Genomic DNA, 18,322 nt, shown 5'->3' with positions numbered 1-18,322 from the left:
TATATATATGCTGCTTCTCAATTTTTTTATTTTTTATTGTTTACTCTGATTCATTCTTATCATTTTTCTATGGTTTTTTTCTTTTCCAGTCGGTTTCAGCTTTTGCACCCATTGTCAACCCTATAAATTGTCCCTGGGGTCAGAAAGCTTTCACAAATTACTTGGGTGAAAATAAAGCTGCTTGGCAGGTATGATCTTTGATTGGCTATGAACATGGTTGGCTAAGCTTAATGTTTACTTATAGTAAATAAGTAATATGCTTATTTTGATAGTGAGATGAGCCATAAAGAGATTCGAAATAAGTAACTTTATTTACTTAAAGAAGTTACTTTTACTTATTTTTATGCTTCAGCCAAACTTGCTTGTGAAATAAAAATTCCTTGAGGGCCTAAAGTTTCTTAGATGTCGTAAAATTGACAATTTTGCAGGAGTATGATGCCACTTGTCTCATATCAAAATTCAACAATGTTTCTGCTACGATTCTAATTGATCAGGTGAGTTCCTCGTGGTTGCTAACTCCTTAATTATATAATATGAGGTTAAAAGCATATTAAAATCGATCAACTACATTTGTTACACAACACAACTACATTTGTTACTCTTGTTGTGTCTCCTGAAAGAAAAGTGTTGGATTTTATGCACAATATTAAAGAGATAAAAAGAAAAATCAACACAATAATTTACGTGGTTCGGCAGTGTGCCTACGTCCACGAGAGCGAAGCGGAGATATCTTTTATTCAACAACGAAAAATAGGGTTACAACCTATTATTTATACTAACTCTAGCATGGGCCTATATAAGACTTTAAGGTCCGTACAAGAAATACTCACGTACCGTACCGCAGGAGTGTTGTCTCCGCACCCCCAACCCATTCAGCGTCCCTAACAACCAGACAGTGAATCAAACCCACGCAAGGTCGATGTCGTTGCTTCGCTCCGCACCGACAACTGCCCATTTGATCCAGGACCTGTGTTCCACTCTATATGAGCCACATGTTACAAGAAGCAATTGGCCTAATTTGACACGACCCGTCCCGAATCACCCTAATAGACTCGACACGTGTCATGCGCCGATGGTAGGTACCAGCTAAGTGCTGGACCCCACCACCAAGGCAAACTTAACCTATTTTGACTATGGCATATTTGTATAAAAATTTTAACAGAATTTCCTTTAAAATATGGACTAAATTACCTGAGCAAATATCAACTTTATCAAAACTACACATATAATTTAAAGTATAACATGCTAGTCCTTCAAAATACAAACTATTTAAGACATTTACCATGCTTTATAAACAAAAGACTCCAAAAGCAATGAGAATACTAAATATGCAGTAAGCTCATGATATGGATCTATAAATTACCAAGTAACGTTTCTGTCAAAACATACATGTATCCTAAAAGAAATTTGAACTATATAAATTTACGAAATGAGTCATACATCTAATGACAATGTGTGTGTGTCACTCTTGGTGGATCGACAGGCTCCAAGGCTACTCAACATAGCTGCTATCTGCTAAGAAAAGGGTAACAGAATATGAGTTTGTAACTCATTGAGTGAATAAATTGAAAATAAGTATACATTTTCATTTGTGCATAATTCTTGCTCTATTAAAACTTTGAGAAATTCAGAAATCTAGTGACACTTTTAAAACTGACATAATTGGATCATAAAATTCTTTATTTTTCATTCTAGTTCAATAACTGTAAATATAACGAATATAAATAATCTGACATCCATGAAAATCTGTGAAATAATGTTGTTGCTGAATACTATAAATTGGAAGCTTCATTCTGAAAACTGAACAAATTGAATTCTATAATCTGAACTCCATAAGCTGAACTGTAAACGGAGAAATGTAAGCTGTAGGCTAATAATCCACTATATACATAAAATTCATATCAAAATATACTTCATGTAAACATTTACTGATGATCTGAAAGCTATAAAGTCGTATACACATAAACCGTCTGATCAACACTTTGTACACGGCCGTAGCCCCTCGGTGTACAAGATGGAAACAACATAATCATCCTTATACACGAATATAGCCCCTCAGTGTATAATAGGTACCCTTACATAAGGTCATAGCCCCTCAGTGGATAAAAATTACCCTTACACACGGCTGTAGCCACTCAGTATATAGGAGTTAAATACATGACTCTAGTAAACGATCGTAACCCTTCAATGTACGGGATGGAAACAATATAATCATCCTTATACACGGTTGTAGCCTATCAATGCATAGGAGTTAAATACATGACTCTAGTACACGGCCGTTGTCCCTCAGTGTACAAGATTAAGGTAATTACATCAGTTATTTTCTAATAATTTCAAAATAATCATGCTCATTTACTAATTTCTCGAAAATAAGACATTTCACGTAATTAATATGCTTCTATAAAATAAAAAAGGAAATCATCAGTAGAAGAATACTAAAACTCAATTTCTCTGTAATTGAATAAATTTTCCCAATTTCCTTTAATCAATTTGAGCTAACTCCAAACTAGCCACCAACAATTCAACTAATTTAATTTTTCATCTTATTCCCCAACTTCATCCTTCCAAGTAATTGTTTCCATCAAATAATCATTTCCCCAATTTATACTTACTCAAAAACTAAATTATAAATTCTAGGGTTTACTAAGAATAGAGTTATTTGCCTTAAAACAAGCAGCAAATAATCAGTTAAAGAACTTGAGCTAAAACAATATCCCTTTCACATAATCTAGAAACTAAATTAACAATTTAGAACCCTAGAAAATTTAATAAAAATTATACCATAAACAATTTGCTTCCTTACCTCTCTTGAGACATGAAGAAATTGAAGAACATAACTTAATTTTCCTTCCCTCTTTTTCTTTCCATTTCCTTTTCTCGTCGTTTTTTTTCCCTCGAATTTTCTTTGCTGCCAGATTCCTCAGCTGGGTTTCTCAAGAAATGGGTTTATTGCCAAGTTAGTGGATCACTAACTCATATTTGCAAAAAGTGTCCCTCAACTTTCATATCATAAGGCATTAAATCCTGAACTTTTAAAAATATTTAAATAGATTCCAAAATTAAATTTTGTCCAACTTAAACCTTCAAAATATTTGCCATAATAAATTTTCATTTTAATCCTTTTGACTTTGACAATTCAACATTTTATTTTTGACTAGAAAAATTTTGGTTGTAACATAATTACTTTTACATTTTTTTTTTTTAAAATAAGCTTAGCCAAACATGTAAAATATCCAATTGAGAGTGGCATTGCGATCTGTGCAAATTTTGCATTGGACTTTTTTATTTTTGTATGGAAGCATATTGTGTTGGTCGTGTATTGTGTGGAGACAGCTTGGTTGCTATCGTTATCCTCTATTTCTTGCAGGGAGACGAGGACAAATTCTTAAAGGAACAATTGCTGCCGCACAAGTTTGAGGAGGCATGTCGAAAGGTTAATGTTCCACTTCTCCTCCGCATACAGCCCGGTTATGATCACTCCTACTATTTCATCGCCACCTTCGTTGATGATCATATCCGTCATCATGCCCAAGCGCTTAAACTGTAATGCAATATGAACTTTACTTTTCCTAGACTTTGAATGTATTACCTAAACTCCAAATCTGTTCTTGGTGTGGAACTTGAAAAGGTTGGTAGGCAGAATGAATGATGGAAATGGGATTCTTTCTTTTTCTGCCATAATATCTTATGAATTTCTAGTTGTGTTTAATTGAGCTTAGGCAAGATTTAATTTATTTATTCACGACAATTAGAGCATTAAACGATTTAATTTTACCATCTGATACAGCTGTTTTTACAACAAAAATGGGTTATTGAAAGGGAAAATGTAATACATCTATACATTAACACTATTTTTCTGGTGTAGAATCTGGAAGCAACAACATGCTCTGATTCTTTGTTCTACGCGAGTCTGCACTAAAATGTAGTTCGAGTTGAGCCATTCTCTACTGTACATTGGCGTAGTACCTGTCTTCGGCTGTCATGCATAACTCGAATTTAGCACTAGGGACTGACAAGTTGCAGCTGATTATGACTCCCGTCTTGAACTGGGGTGGACGTAGCCGTAAATGCAGGTTCAATGTTTTCGTTCACGCTCTTTGTTGGCCTCTTCAACCTCTTTGGTCTTTGTTGTGGTGTGTTCTGAGGGAGATCATCCATCTCATGGTCCATTGGCGCCGTGCTAGGAGACAGAGAGTCAATGTTTTTGGAGTTCTTCTGAGCCCTTGGTTTCGGTTGGGTTTGCTTTTCCGATGCCATTTTCCTCTGCGGAGAGACAAGATAGCCATATTATGTACGTGCTGTGATATGTAGACACAAATCTTATCATCTATTAAAGAGAATGTCCATTGCCGATGAAATATTTTATCGAGTATGTTGATCTCGGCTGGGATGTAATCCAAAGAGCATAATAATATTATAAATAAATATTAACTAAAATTCTCGCTGCCACCATCCACATATAACTTAGAAGTTGTAAGATCCGTTTCAAAGCATGCATCAGATTCTGAAACATTGTATTCCAATCTCTTCTATCCTACTCTCAGAAAAATTGATGTTACTTGGAAATAATCTAGTTCGGTTAAAATGTTATAGGATCAAATAAAGCGGTGACTTGAGATGGAGATGAGAATGATTGGATAAGCTTAAAAATAAATATTAAAGATTATGACCTTTTTATTGTAGGACTTTGATTTATCGGCATCAGTAGGCTCGGATTCAGTCCCCTGCAACTCAGGGTTTGCAAGATCCTCCAAAGATGCGTCGCCTTCTGCATCAATCCGGATGCCCTTTGTTCCTCCTTTCTTCTTTTGCCTATCTTTAGCCTGGTTTTGGAGGACGCAAGTATTTCAGCATTACCCAGGCACTTTTGGATTCAAAATCACAGGTAGGAATCATGTGTCTCAGAAATTAAGGAAAAGAAACAGAGAAGAATTTACAGCGCACCTGCTGTGAAACTTCTTTTAGTTTATGCTCCAGTTGAGTGTCGTCAATCAGTAAAGATACAACATCCTCTGGAGCCAAGAGGTCACCCTGAACATGACCACCTGTCATGACAAGCTGCTGCACTGTGTTTTTCTGACTAGCCCTCTGCAAGATTTTTTCCTCAACTGTCTCTTTACAAATCAAGCGATATACAGAAACCTGCATGATTGAAAATCCACTTCTAAATATAGGAAACAAAACCAAGAAGGCCCATAAACACTTGAAATCAAGATATGGAGGATATATAACACAAATAGATTGACACATTTATCTGACAGACGAGTTTTTAAACGATGTGTAATTAAAAAAAAAATTGATCTGTCAAATGAAAAATTATTCAGTATAACAAGTGAAATATGGAGAAAGAGAAGGAATTAAGAGACAAATTTGAGGAATTTTTTAAAAATTAAAACCAGTTCATAATTTAGTTTAACAGTTTATATGGTTTCCCTAGCACAATGATAACAATTAAAGGTAAAACTATCTCCACAAGAATGGGTTATATATGCTGCTTTAGTTATGTACTACTACCAAGCTTATAAGTCAATCACAGAAACAAGGATAAAAACATAACATATACAGTTGAGCTTATTTAAGAAAATAAGCGAACAAAAAAATTGCACATATCCCATTAATGTTTACCTATCAAAAGTTATTTCCCACTTCACAGAGAATCAAATGTTAAAAAGAGGCACAAATAGACTGGCAATACAGTCAGCTTAGAACTATTGACATGCTTAGAGTTTAAGAAAGGGTCAAGCATTGAGAACGAAACTAACGTCTTTAGTTTGACCCAGCCGATGAGCTCTGTCCATTGCCTGTAAATCTAAAGTTGGATTCCAATCGCTTTCATAAAATATGACGGTGTCAGCAGCTGTCAAGTTAATACCCAGACCACCAGCTCTTGTACTCAGCAAGAACACAAAGATATCGTTCCTACAATAAAGGTGATTTTGCAGAAAGCTCAGAAATTTTTCACATTTATAGCATGTTCGATATAGAGTATTGGATAGTACTGCACGGTACTTAAAAAAAAAAAAGAAAAAGACGATAACATTTTAATTGTCATGGAGTCCAGTCCAATCCAATACAATATACTAAACATGCACTTAGGGGAGATTAAAAAAGCAATAAAATTAAGCACATACCGATGCTGGAAGTCCCTAACCATGTCTCGACGATCCATTATCGTGGACGATCCGTCAAGCCTTAAATACCTATATTTTCTATAGTTCATATAGTCCTGCCAACAAAATCACGATGTCAGAAATGAGGGTGAGACAGTTTATCTTTTACTCTCCATAATCAGAAGAGAAACATATACAGAAATGCTGTCGCTCAACCAACTACTTGAAGATTTTGTTTTCGACTTAATCTTCTGAGAGACACAATCAACATTATTATTTTGAAGGCCCCCCACCCCACCTTACCACAAATAACACAACACAATAACAATAAAAATAAAGTGTGGGAGGAAACGATTACAGGGTGAAGTAATAATAGATAGCCTGGTCTATTTAACCAATTCCCAACAATGAATAATCCATCTTCATTGAGAAAAAATCAGCCAGCCTAACTATATTTCACATGCTCAAGTATAATTTGTTATGTAAATCCTTATATGTGAAAACAATTTAAAATACCTCTAGAATATTCAACATTTTTGTCATTTGTGCAAAGAGAAGAACACGGTGATTTGCTGCACGCAAACGTTTCAGCAGTATATCAAGCGTTTGAAGCTTCCCGGAGTCCTGGAAAAAAGCGAAAAAATAACATGTCAAAGAAGCACTTGGTACAAAGAATTATTAAAATAAGTATTAAGAATACACGCGCAAACAGCGAACCGTAAGCATCTTTGCTGGGTCAAATGGCTGCATGGGTGGACAAGACCCAAAAATCTTATATGTAAGCTGAAGAGCAGGTTGAGAAACTGGCAATTCAGATTCAATCTCTTGTATTAATTGGTGGGGAGGCCCTGGCTTCCTAGGGCCATTACAGTCAGATGTCCGTGAAAATCCAATCAACACCCTCTTAAGCCAGGGATGATGCCACTCTTCAGTTATCTTGTATGCAAAGTTTCTATCTGAACAGTGGGCATTTATCTAGTAGCCAAATACAAAATCACAAGAAAACATCAGGGCACATGTACTATAGTTAATGAACTACAGATTTGAGAATGTTTAGCTAAGTTTAACAGGCTTACTTATAATAAATTTACTTAAAAAGTAAATAAGTACATTATAAGTATATATATATTTTAATTTGGTCAAAAGTTGGAAATAAGATGGTTACTTATTTTTGACAACTAGGTAAGAGTTACTTTTAAAAAGTTTGAACATAAAAAGTTACCTTTTTTATTTAAGCTAAGACAAACATGCTCAATGAGAAACAGTAGCACTTACCGGAGGTGCTCTTGTTCTTGGAATGAAAGAGTATACTGAATGCAAAATGTTGATATTTGATAGTAGCCTATCGTCGTATGGCATGACTAGAGCCTCAAAGGGAGAACCCCCAAAAACCCCAGCGAGCCTCCTTATATGTAATTTTGACTCTGATTTAGATGGTGATAGCAACATTCGTGTGACCGCTCTAACTTTTTCCTTACCAATGTGAGCAAAGTGGATATCATCATCCACATTCTCTGTCAACAGGTCCAACATTCCATCTAGAAATTGCCTGTCTAATTTCATAACTGAGAACAGTAATCTCTCCATTATGGAACCAGTTGCCAGAAATGATACTTCCCCCGGTGACAAATCAATCAAGCGAGAAAATCCGAAAGTTCCACTTTGTACACAAGTACCACCCAAAATGTAGTCTTGCTGAAATATGGAATGATAAACGTTTCCTGGAGAGAATATGTTAAAATACTTCTGGAATGATGCACTGCTTATACCTTGCCCTGCTGCTGAGTGTTGTATCTTTGAACCATGGCCTACTTCTTGGTAGACCAATTTGGGAATCTATAACAAAAGAAATGACAGAAAAAATCGAAACGGACGTTGTTAATGTATTAAGATCATCAGGAGGAAATCAACATAATCACCTAAAATATATTCTATAAGAGCTATTTAAATTTGGATCAAGGCAATTGCTAATTAAGCAATAAAGAGATGCAACTTTTCCCACCATAATGATGTGTGTCAGCTTTTTTGCAGACATGCATGAAAGTTCTTCACAAAAGAATTATTTCTATAAACTATTTGCTTCAGTGGGGCAAATAATTGCTTTCACAGGATCCTAGACCTACCAAATTTTCCTAATCAGGTGTATATGCAAACATTTTAAAAAGCATAACTCTATAATGTGTTAAGATGGTGCTGTCAAATGATCATTAAAGCTAGATTTCAGCTTCGTCTGACTGCGGCATTAGCACCCATTGTTTTTCTACATTGACAAAAAATAGTAGTATTTTTTTCAAGCCAACTCAGATTCTGAAGATAATTTGATATGTTTCCAAGTAATACCACCACCAAAGCAGCTTTAAATTTACCTCATATGTGATGGGATTTCTACCACCAGAATAGTGTATCTCTTCCAATTCCCCAAAGGGCGGAGGGAGGAGCGAATTTGGAATTTCTCCAAAATAAAAATATGTGCTTCCTTCATTTCTCTCAAATAACTCTGGATGATTGCATACCTGGAGTACAAAACAAAAGATATTTGTTTAAGAATTGAATAGGAACTCAAATTAAAATTCAGAAAGGATCTAAGAGCATGTTTGGTTATGTTTAAAAGTTAATTTTCAAGAAAAATGAGTTTTGTTAATAAAAAAGTAACCTTGAAAATCATGTTTTACAAAATAAGTAACTTATTGAGACAAAACAATGTTTTGAATAGTGATTTTTAGAAGAATGTGTGGTTAAAAAGTATGAAAAATTTTGGATTTACATGCAAAATATTTGATTGTGTGATGTGATTGAAAATGAGTATGTAGAAAAAAAGTTTTCAAATAATGGTTGTCAAACTGGGGCTAAATTTGACTTACTTCTATGCACAACCAAAGATGCTCTTAGCTTTATTATAGTATCTACATCAGCAAAAATAACAAACAAAACCAACTCAAATAACGAACTACCTTCCTCAGCTGGATGACAATGTTCATCAGGTTCAGAATTTTTTTCTCATTAAGATGTCCACGGTTTCCATCAAACAACTCTGCAAGGGATATCTTGTTCTTTATAGCTTGATAAAATGCTTGCTGGCGAGAACTCAACTTACAGTGTACTGTGATCTCAGTTTTCCCAGTTAGCTCAGTGATCACATCCTTTTTGACCCGTCGCAGCATAAAAGGCTTCAGAATGGCATGCTGTTTTAAGAAAGCGAGCAGATGAGCAAGAAAAGGAAGAGAGAAGCAAATGAAACTGAGAATACCAAAAAATAAAAATCCAACACGCCAATCTAACAATTGATAATTAATGTGTAGGAATCCCATACAAAATAGAGCTGAAGTGGGAAAGTGATAAACATTAATGTATTAGAAAGAGAATAATGAGTTAACTACGAGATTCAAGTCAATCTATTGTCAATTTTGTTAAGCACTGCTAGTGCATTGCCACAACCTATTCCATCTTGAGATGGGGAATTACTTGGTGTATTCAGTTAAACCCTTCTGTAAAGCTGAAAATTTTAGACTTTTAATGAGGACCTTCCATTTATTTTTTCGCTTTTTTTTTTTTAACAGTAAACTTAGATTATTGATATACATTGTTACGTTGCTACAGAGTACAGACATACGCCAATTTAGTTTTATCCTTTCCTCATTTAAAAAGAGGGATGTTCGATGAGTTTGACGACTTCGAACACTGCACAAAGATGTAATTTTGTGTCCATAAGAAGACAGAAGATGGGCCCTCAAATAATATTTCAAATTCAGAATTCAAGTTCCACAGTCGTACCATATTCACTGTGCTCAATGAGATATGCTCCTTAAATAAAATTATGAAACTATGCGACTCCAAGTCCCACGACGTAAGATTATCCATTATATTCAATGGATTAAAAAATGTATATGTCGGTACTTACCAGTCGATTAAGTTGGTGCTCATTCAATGTCCCACCATGCTCTGCGTGACCTTCAATTCTGATTGTACAAGGGTAATAAATCACAAGGAAGTGGTCTTTTGAAGTTTGGAGAGATTAACACTTGGATAGAGAAACATACCCTTTTGAAAACCATTCATTGAATTGTTCATGGCTATCAAATAAGGTTGGCATAATGAAATGCAGGAGTGCCCATAGCTCAGCCATGTTATTTTGAACCGGAGTACCAGTAAGAAGCAAGCGGTTTCGACAATTGAAACTAAGTAGTGTCTTCCATCGAATACTGTCATCTCAACATTCAAGAGGTTTAGATGACTTTATACAAATACTTGTACATAAATATATATAATATATAACTCCACAATCAAATGTGAAGTTTTTCAGTAGATAGTCAAACCCAAAAGTAACAGTAGTCATCCAACCAACATAAATTGTTGAGAATAGTTGCTAAAGACTCGAGAATGAGGTACCTAGATGCCTCAGATGCTAAGCATCATAGGCTATCACGAATCAAGTAGATAAAAGAACAGAAGAGGTCAAGCAATGCATTTGAAGGAACAAGCTAAGAGTCATAGAGACCACAAAATATATATGTCTGTCTTTCTCAACAAAGAATACAAGCAAATGTGCATGCTGCATAGTGGTTTTCTTTCTCAATTGCAGACTTGCAGTTCACCAAAAAAATGAATATTATAAAGAAACATACAAAATGAATATTATAAAGAAACAGACATATTATTTTTATTTTGTTGTGTATTAGTGAGATAGGAGTTGAAAATTTACGCTTTAAATAAACCAAATTTGCTATTACTAGTTCACTTTTTTCATGCTTTGCAGTTTGCACCTGCTAGTCTTTCTGGAAGATTCAGCTGACAGTAGGTAAAAACTATCAGCTAAATTAATTGGTCATGTTAATACTGGCAAAAGTAAATAGGAATTGACAAGAATATAGGCTAATACAAGAAAAAAATGGTTCAGTCAAAAAGGACATGGAAATAAATGTCCAAACCTATTTGAACTTTTAATCGCTTGGGCTTCATCCAACACCATATATTGCCATTTCACACGGCGAAAATACTTCTCATCCGAAACTAGAAGTTGGTAGCTCGTAATGAGAATGTGAAATCCAGCATCCCTAAAAAGAAAGTATTACTTCATCAGTTAAAGAAAAACAATAGGATTAAACTAGTGTTTCTGAAATATTAAGAAAGACAAACGATTGGCTTGGGGGGAGGGGGTGAGGGGAGGAAAGTGAAGAGGGCGACAGCTGAGGCAGCTCATCATGAAAATGAGACAGCACCAGAACCATGAGATGCTATTTCATAAGATAATATACCAAATCCATATATTTTTCCAGAAAAATGAAAATGAAATCCTCAAAAATATATTAATCTTGCCAAGTCTTGGCAACTCAAGGTTCAAGAACACCAAAACATAAAAGTGACATTTTTTAAACGAGCATCTGGGTGAAGTTCCAAAACCAATGTTGCTTTCAAAGAAGCTCATGTTTCGTCCTGCAGAGCAATAAGCAACCACTAGGTCCACTCCTAGTCTCATGTACTAGTGACTGCATAATTATTGATATTTCACCTTCCATGTATTGAAATGGTATTTTTCTTCATTGAGATGTTCCAGTGAGATGAATAACTCTGAAATCACGTTAGATAAGTTCAAATGTAACTCGCACATGCCCATCAAATTCATAAAGTTAGTTCTATTGGTCACAGTTCAAGATTTGATCAAGAACTCATTTCGTAACAACCACACACAGAGATATGAAAGTTTTCGGCTGATTCGTGATATCTCTTAAAAGAAGAGAATATGAGCTTAGAAATGGAATACCTCCTATACAGACGTTTTGGGTTGATGTTCTTCCTTAATACCGTACGCTCTTGAAGACACACATGCCCATCAAATTCATAAAGTTAGTTCTATTGGTCACAGTTCAAGATTTGATCAAGAACTCATTTCGTAACAACCACACAGAGATATGAAAGTTATCGGCTGATTCGTGATATCTCTTAAAAGAACAGAATATGAGCTTAGAAATGGAATACCTCCTATACAGACGTTTTGGGTTGATGTTCTTCCTTAATACCGTACGCTCTTGAAGACCACCCCAATATGGAAGTGTCTTCAGATCTGGGCAGAAACGACTGATTTCATCAGCCCAGTTATTCAAGACAGAAGCAGGAGCAACAACCAGAAAAGGCCCCCATATGTTTTTTTCCTATTACAGAACAACCAGTTGAAGTTAAAACCAGGGCTAGATAGGTAAAATATCATTACATTGATTACTTACTTCAGCCAAATGAGCCAAGAATGCCATGGCTTGAATTTAAAACCAGTTGAAGTTAAAACCAGGGCTAGATAGGTAAAATATCATTACATTGATTACTTACTTCAGCCAAATGAGCCAAGAATGCCATGGCTTGAATTGTCTTCCCTAGGCCCATTTCATCAGCAAGAATACCATTTAAGCCCTGACAAAGGAAGTTGGTGTACCAAAGCTAATAACCGACCAAAAAGCACATAGTTCTAGAAAAGGGTGGCAAAGCAAATGATTGTCTTATTACCTGTTCATAACAATTTACCAGCCACTGTAGGCCTTTCAGCTGATATTCTTTAAGGGAACCCTTAAATAACTCAGGTGTCTGCACCGTTGAAGCTACAGGCATGGTTGATCTGGCATCATTAGAAACTAGTGTTTTAGTATGTGAAAGATCACTACTGAGATGTATCGGATGCAAATATTTCAGCCAATTGAAAATATGTAGAGAAAACACTCACGGGTGTAGTAAATCAATGTTACTGGACTCTGCAACTGAGACATCCTGAAGGCTTGGATCAGTTTCAATAGCTTGCCGAAGCCTTAAGCATTCACTATCAAATGCACTTGTCATCATTTTCTGCTTTGAAACTGCATCCTGGGCGGCTTTTAAAGCTTCGTTTCTTAGTTCAGCATCTTCAAGGTCGTCGTCCTCTTCGAGACAAGCTTCTGAAGAACTCAACAGCATTTCTTGGCTAGACTTTTCATCACCTGCAGTTAATGCTTCAGAGGTTTGTGTAGTTGTCTTGTTCTGCATGAAATGACTGTAAAGTTCAGTTTGTGACAGCAGAAAGTTGAGTCTCTGTTGCTGCCTCTTCGCTTCACGAAGTTCCTGTTCACGCTTCAAAGCTTCTGCAGCTTCTTTTTCCTCTCTTTTCCTTACTTCCGCCTTCAAGAGAATATTTCACAAAAACGAACTCTTTAGATTAGTTGTTCTACAAAGTAGTTACCATGTAAACATTTTCTAGCAGATAAATTATCTTCATTCACAATGAAAATTGAGCAATCTAGAATCCATTTCAAGTTCTTGTCCAACAAAGCCTTTGCAGGTTCATTATTGGCTTGATATTAGCAATGTGTGGGCGACTATTTCATGTTCAAAAAAGTAAACAAAGTCTATAAATTTGTACCATCTCCTTATCAACTCTCTTCCAGAATACTAACATATCTCTAGCCAGTTTCCTTGTTCGAATTGCAGCACCCCTCATCAATTTGAGCGATCTGCTGACCTTCACTTTCACCTGACAAAGAACCATCACTAAATCATGAGGAACATAAACCCACTAGAATGGTGTGACAATCATTCTTCACCAAGAAAATGAAATATTAAGAGTGCAGAAACGTCTCCAGTAACACGTACATCTCTTTGACAAAGTTCAGAGAACCTCTTAGCATCAGTTAATTGCTTCTTGTGGAAGTTGGTGAAAGCCCTGTGATGCTTTGGAATGTCTTTTCTTACGATGTTCATCCAATATTTACCAATCTTCTCCAATTCCTCCCTCTCGATGGCGGAAGGGTCTTTCTTCACCTTTGGCTTTTTGGGTAAACTGCGTTCAATAATCTGTAGAACCACATATTCATACCTGGATGGGTAACAAAGAAACTGATCGGCATATGAAAAGGAGGAGGTGGAAAAAAATTTACTGACCTCATATGTATCTCCTTTCTCCAATACTTTCACATAATAAACCTGTAAGACACCGCCTTCCGACGAGATAGACCGCTGTATCCGTCCAGCTGCCCCCTCAGGAATACCATTAGACTGTAATGCAGCTTCACTGATTTTTAGGCTGAACTTCTCCGCTGAGTTATTAGCTGACTGGGCTTTCAATTTTTCCTGAAGAGATTCATACTGAGGCTTGGAATCAGCAATTCCCACCTTGTTCCTCTTTCCAAACCTGCGATCAGAAGCCATCATTTCGGCCAATGACCCCAAATCAAGGGTACCTTTCAGGTAAAATTCCTCAACCCTGACGTCTGACGTGCTTGGCAAGCTCAATGATGAAGCGAGTTTTTCATATGGTGGAGGAATCCTATAAGTGATCCCATCCCCAATGTCCAACAGGGCAGGTTCATAATTTGGTCTGCAATTTTAGATAATTCACCAGAAAGTAAGTTCCTTACCAGATGAAAAGTATCTAGAACATCTATCATGCATATAGTTACCTCTCTATTAACTGGCTACCACAGTATATGCAAATAGTTTAGATTATTAGATATATCCATTAAAAAAAAATTGCAACTTCTGATAGGGAAAAAAATTTCTTAGGTTCAGAAGATTCATCCCACCCCACCAACAAAAAATACAGAATGAAACCATTTTTCTTCTACTGATCCTGATAAAAATAAATTTATACTCATATTTAGACTTCAATTTTAGTCCTTGCAAAAATGAACTCGAGTATATTTTAGTGTATGTTTCTTTTCTTTTTTTCCATAACAATAAAAATAAGGACTACATATGCTTTCATAGTTAATGTATTTCTGAACTACTAAACACTAATTTCTTTTACTTTTGACAAATGACTAGGCACCCAACTCTATTCAGTCAAAAGTTAGGAGATCACCTGCATAAATGTTTAATTCTTTTACGTGAGTCAACACCCTCATTACCAATATCTAGAAACTCTTGTAGCTTTTATAAAAAGGTAAACACAAACGCAGGTCACCGTAGTTCTAAAATCATGTTCCAATTGAGGTTATATAAAATGCATGTACTCATTGAAATATCAAGAAACTTCTAAATACTATCTGAAACAGGAATTTATTAACTATTATGTATGAGGAATATCATACTATAACTCTTATCAATAGCTGAACTTGAAAATCTACGGTGTATTTTTTATAACAGCACTAAGTGTAAATGAGAGAACAAAAAAAAGGAGAACACCTAATTGCACCATATTGAAGTCCAAACTCAGCCTCATGATAATTTCCCAACTTCTGAGAATTGGTGGTGTTGAGAAAATCTGAAGTGGATCGATGATCATTTGCCAATTTCTGATCTTTTGTTCCTATACTACTTTTTGTAACTGCAGTTCCAGTACGGATCGATGCTGGACTTTGCGATGAATTATTCAGCCTCCTCTTGTATTTCTGAATATGTTCTCCCAGCATTGCTCTGTATCGCTCTTCTGTAATTTGAGGACTGTAACTTCTAGCCTCGTCGTCGTCACTACTATTAAAGCTCCGCTTCTTCTTCTTCAATCCCCTTTCTGACATTAATCCATTACTGCGTTTCCGCACTGCTCCACCTATTTAAAAAGCAGAAAACCAACATGCAAAATCATCAAATGCCTCATAATGGACCAATTTCAAAAAACCATTAGTTGAAATAACTAAAACTAAACCATATACTTTGTGGACATGTGGATAAGTGACTGAGGAAGACGGTATAAAATTTGTGAACTGAAAATCCGGCTTTTTTCAAAATTTAATCCATGTGGATTATAGAAATTCAACTCGAAAAAAATATTACGAGAAACTAAATGAAAATTGTAGGCTTGTAACAAGCAAAGAGCCTACCTTGGCTACCTTTGCTCTCATCCTGACTACTATTTTCATAATAATCAAAATCATCATCTTGTTTCGGCAGTTGAAAGTTCATCAAAGACTACAAAGCAACAAAATATTACAATATTAAAATAAATAAAAAATAAATAACCAAAACAACCAAAAAAAAAATTCCAACCTATCAACTAAACCCAGATCGCATTAAACAGAGAGGTCCCAATTTACCCCTCAAAGATTACAAAACACAAATTCAGTTTCATTAATCATTAAAACCCCAACTTCATAGCGAAAAGATCAGCTAATTAACAAATTGCACGCCTTAGTTGCAAAAAACAGAGAGAAACCATTTCAGAACTCAGAAAGCCCATATGAAAAGTACCTCAAGATTGAAGAGATTTGTATAAGAGTATTTCTTCTTGAAATCCATCTACTGTGTTGCTCAAATTACAGAGTGAAAACCAAAGTCCAGAACCGGGATCTTTGAAGGGCATTGGAGAAATTCTGGGGGCGGGGAAAAAAATACGGTAGAAGTAGCTAAGGGTGTTGTAGATAAAAAGGAAGGCGAACCCTAATCCTAAGAGAGATAATGCGATGAGAGAGAGCGCGATGAGAAGAGTAGAGAAGAAGCGTAGACACAGGTGGAGATGTAAAAGGAGGATGCTAAAGTGAGCCGGTGTTGGGACATTGGTTAACGTGCGCCCTTGCTACAGTAGTCCTTTCTGTCCCGGTATTTGTAGTTTTCGGCAGGGGAATTTGTCATACGGAAGTAGAAATTTTAAGTGTTGTTTGAACCCTACTTTTGTTAAAAAAATACATTTTTAAATAGTGTTATGATGTGAAATGTGATATTAAAAAATAAGAAAATGTTTTAAATTTACGTATAATATTTTTTTATTCAAAAATGTATGATTGAAATAATATTAAATTATTGTTTAAGAATAAATTATTTTCTAAAGAATGTGGCTAAAACAAGGGCTATATAATTGATCCATTTTCTAACCAATACGAAACGAATTAATCTACTTATACATCGAATTTGACACCCTCTTATGTGTGAGAAATTTGACCATTGATTTGAATGAGTATTGTTTAAAATCAATGGCTATTATATCTGCCACATCAAATAACGTCAACCAAACTCTTAAACTTGATGTACAAATAACAAAATTGAAAATGAGGATTGTTTCACACCACTTTTCATTTCTCATCCAAATTATGCCGTTCGTGGTATTTTTTTTATGTTTTTTTTGGTATTTCGAAACAATTTTTAAGTAATTCATTTGGGCGAAAGAGGATTTTCCAATGAAGTAATTTGGCACCACGAATATGTAACACGATTTAGGTGATATCATTGATGACATTAAATTAAAGGTTCAATTCAATCTAAGAAATTATGATCTTGTTGACATGCTAAAAGTGCAGCTCAATTCAAATAACCCAAAGAATGAAGCCCAACTGGACAATTCAGGATAAAGACTCAAATAGGGTTATTAATGAATGCAGTGGAAGCTCACGCACACGGTAACACCATCGCCCAAACTTACAAGACGCCCAGGATCTGAGCGAATGAAGTGTCTTGCAGTCGCCCAGAGTTATGACCCCGTTCTCGCCTAAACTTTCGAATCGCCCAAGATCTTAGCAAACATGAGATGTTATGATTATCCAAAAGTGCAATTATCGAAGCAGTTATTGGGTAATCTTATCACGTTCCACGATTCAAGGATGTTTAGTTGAGGACGGTTGAACGACAAAGAGTAATGGCAGCAGTTAGAGACGGTAGTTCCACGATAAGTTGGCCACCATGAAGAAAGTAGGCAATTATAAAGCAATTAAGCGGTTTCTAAGCGGTTGACCACAAAGAGAGCATCAAAGGAATATAAAAGGAAGAAAAGATATTGAGCAAAGGACCCGAATCAAACACTCTCAAACGAAGAATATATAATTTCAATTTCTTAGTTTAGATTTAAAACATTTCTTTTCAGTACTCGTGTGCTTGCGCCCCTTGGATGCATTTCTGTTTAAATTCCAATTGTAAAGTCATTGACAATAAAACACCCATTTTTGGGACTTTGTCTCGAGAGGTTTGTCCCTTACATAATCATCTGACTCCTTTTTAATTGTTAGCGAATACCCGCGCGAAATAATTTGGCACGCCTAGTGGGACCTTGGTGTTTGGTGTTGAAGATACAAAAGGTGAAACAATATGTCTTAAAAATCTGATAAGGAAACAGCAAGTCAGGGAGGAGTCCAATCTGTGATCGATCGATATAAAGAGCAGAATAGCTCTTCAGAACAGATGGACAGGATCAGAGCAATCACAGTCGCTATGAACCAATGACAGAGTTGAGTCCTCAAACCATGCGTGCATTACTCAGAAAACTCACACAATATGTCGTTGAACAGATAAATCTACGAAGTATTCATAATATGAAAAGATTTACCCAGAATGGGAAT

The 18,322-nt window shown here is 35.7% G+C and overlaps 2 protein-coding genes across 4 annotated transcripts in view; one reads left to right on the top strand and one right to left on the bottom strand.

Moving 5' to 3' along the window:
* LOC111377977 (S-formylglutathione hydrolase) overlaps positions 1-3,709 on the top strand; it is an 8,711-nt gene extending 5,002 nt beyond the window's left edge. Inside the window, exons 5-7 of the mRNA XM_023001137.1 lie at positions 90-188; positions 429-494; positions 3,368-3,709. Of these exons, the coding sequence (XP_022856905.1) occupies positions 90-188; positions 429-494; positions 3,368-3,547 (345 nt within the window). The 3' untranslated portion in view covers positions 3,548-3,709. The remainder of the gene's footprint in view (positions 1-89; positions 189-428; positions 495-3,367) is intronic.
* Positions 3,710-3,748: 39 nt separating this feature from the next.
* LOC111377976 (DNA helicase INO80) lies at positions 3,749-16,566 on the bottom strand. 3 transcript variants are annotated; one of them, XM_023001133.1, is made up of 24 exons: positions 16,248-16,566; positions 15,881-15,968; positions 15,246-15,609; positions 14,004-14,439; positions 13,716-13,916; positions 13,486-13,596; positions 12,817-13,244; positions 12,603-12,711; positions 12,429-12,509; positions 12,117-12,256; positions 11,869-11,901; positions 11,036-11,161; positions 10,148-10,309; positions 10,009-10,066; positions 9,062-9,292; positions 8,477-8,623; positions 7,386-7,946; positions 6,828-7,085; positions 6,627-6,734; positions 6,132-6,226; positions 5,763-5,919; positions 4,945-5,142; positions 4,671-4,823; positions 3,749-4,263 (listed from the first exon to the last, which is right to left on the bottom strand). In XM_023001133.1, the coding sequence occupies exons 1-24, from the start codon at positions 16,293-16,295 to the stop codon at positions 4,003-4,005; spliced, it is 4,554 nt and encodes a 1,517-aa protein (XP_022856901.1). In that variant the 5' UTR covers positions 16,296-16,566; the 3' UTR covers positions 3,749-4,002. The 3 variants fall into 3 exon arrangements, with proteins under 3 accessions (XP_022856901.1, XP_022856902.1, XP_022856904.1); XM_023001134.1 differs by lacking the exon at positions 11,869-11,901 and having other exon boundaries at positions 12,084-12,256; XM_023001136.1 differs by lacking the exon at positions 15,881-15,968.
* Between the last annotated feature and the right edge of the window lie 1,756 nt (positions 16,567-18,322).

Source organism: Olea europaea, unplaced genomic scaffold, assembly GCF_002742605.1.
Source record: "Olea europaea var. sylvestris unplaced genomic scaffold, O_europaea_v1 scaffold1753, whole genome shotgun sequence".
Classification (NCBI taxonomy): domain Eukaryota; kingdom Viridiplantae; phylum Streptophyta; class Magnoliopsida; order Lamiales; family Oleaceae; genus Olea; species Olea europaea.
This window is presented reverse-complemented; position numbering and strand designations above follow the sequence as displayed.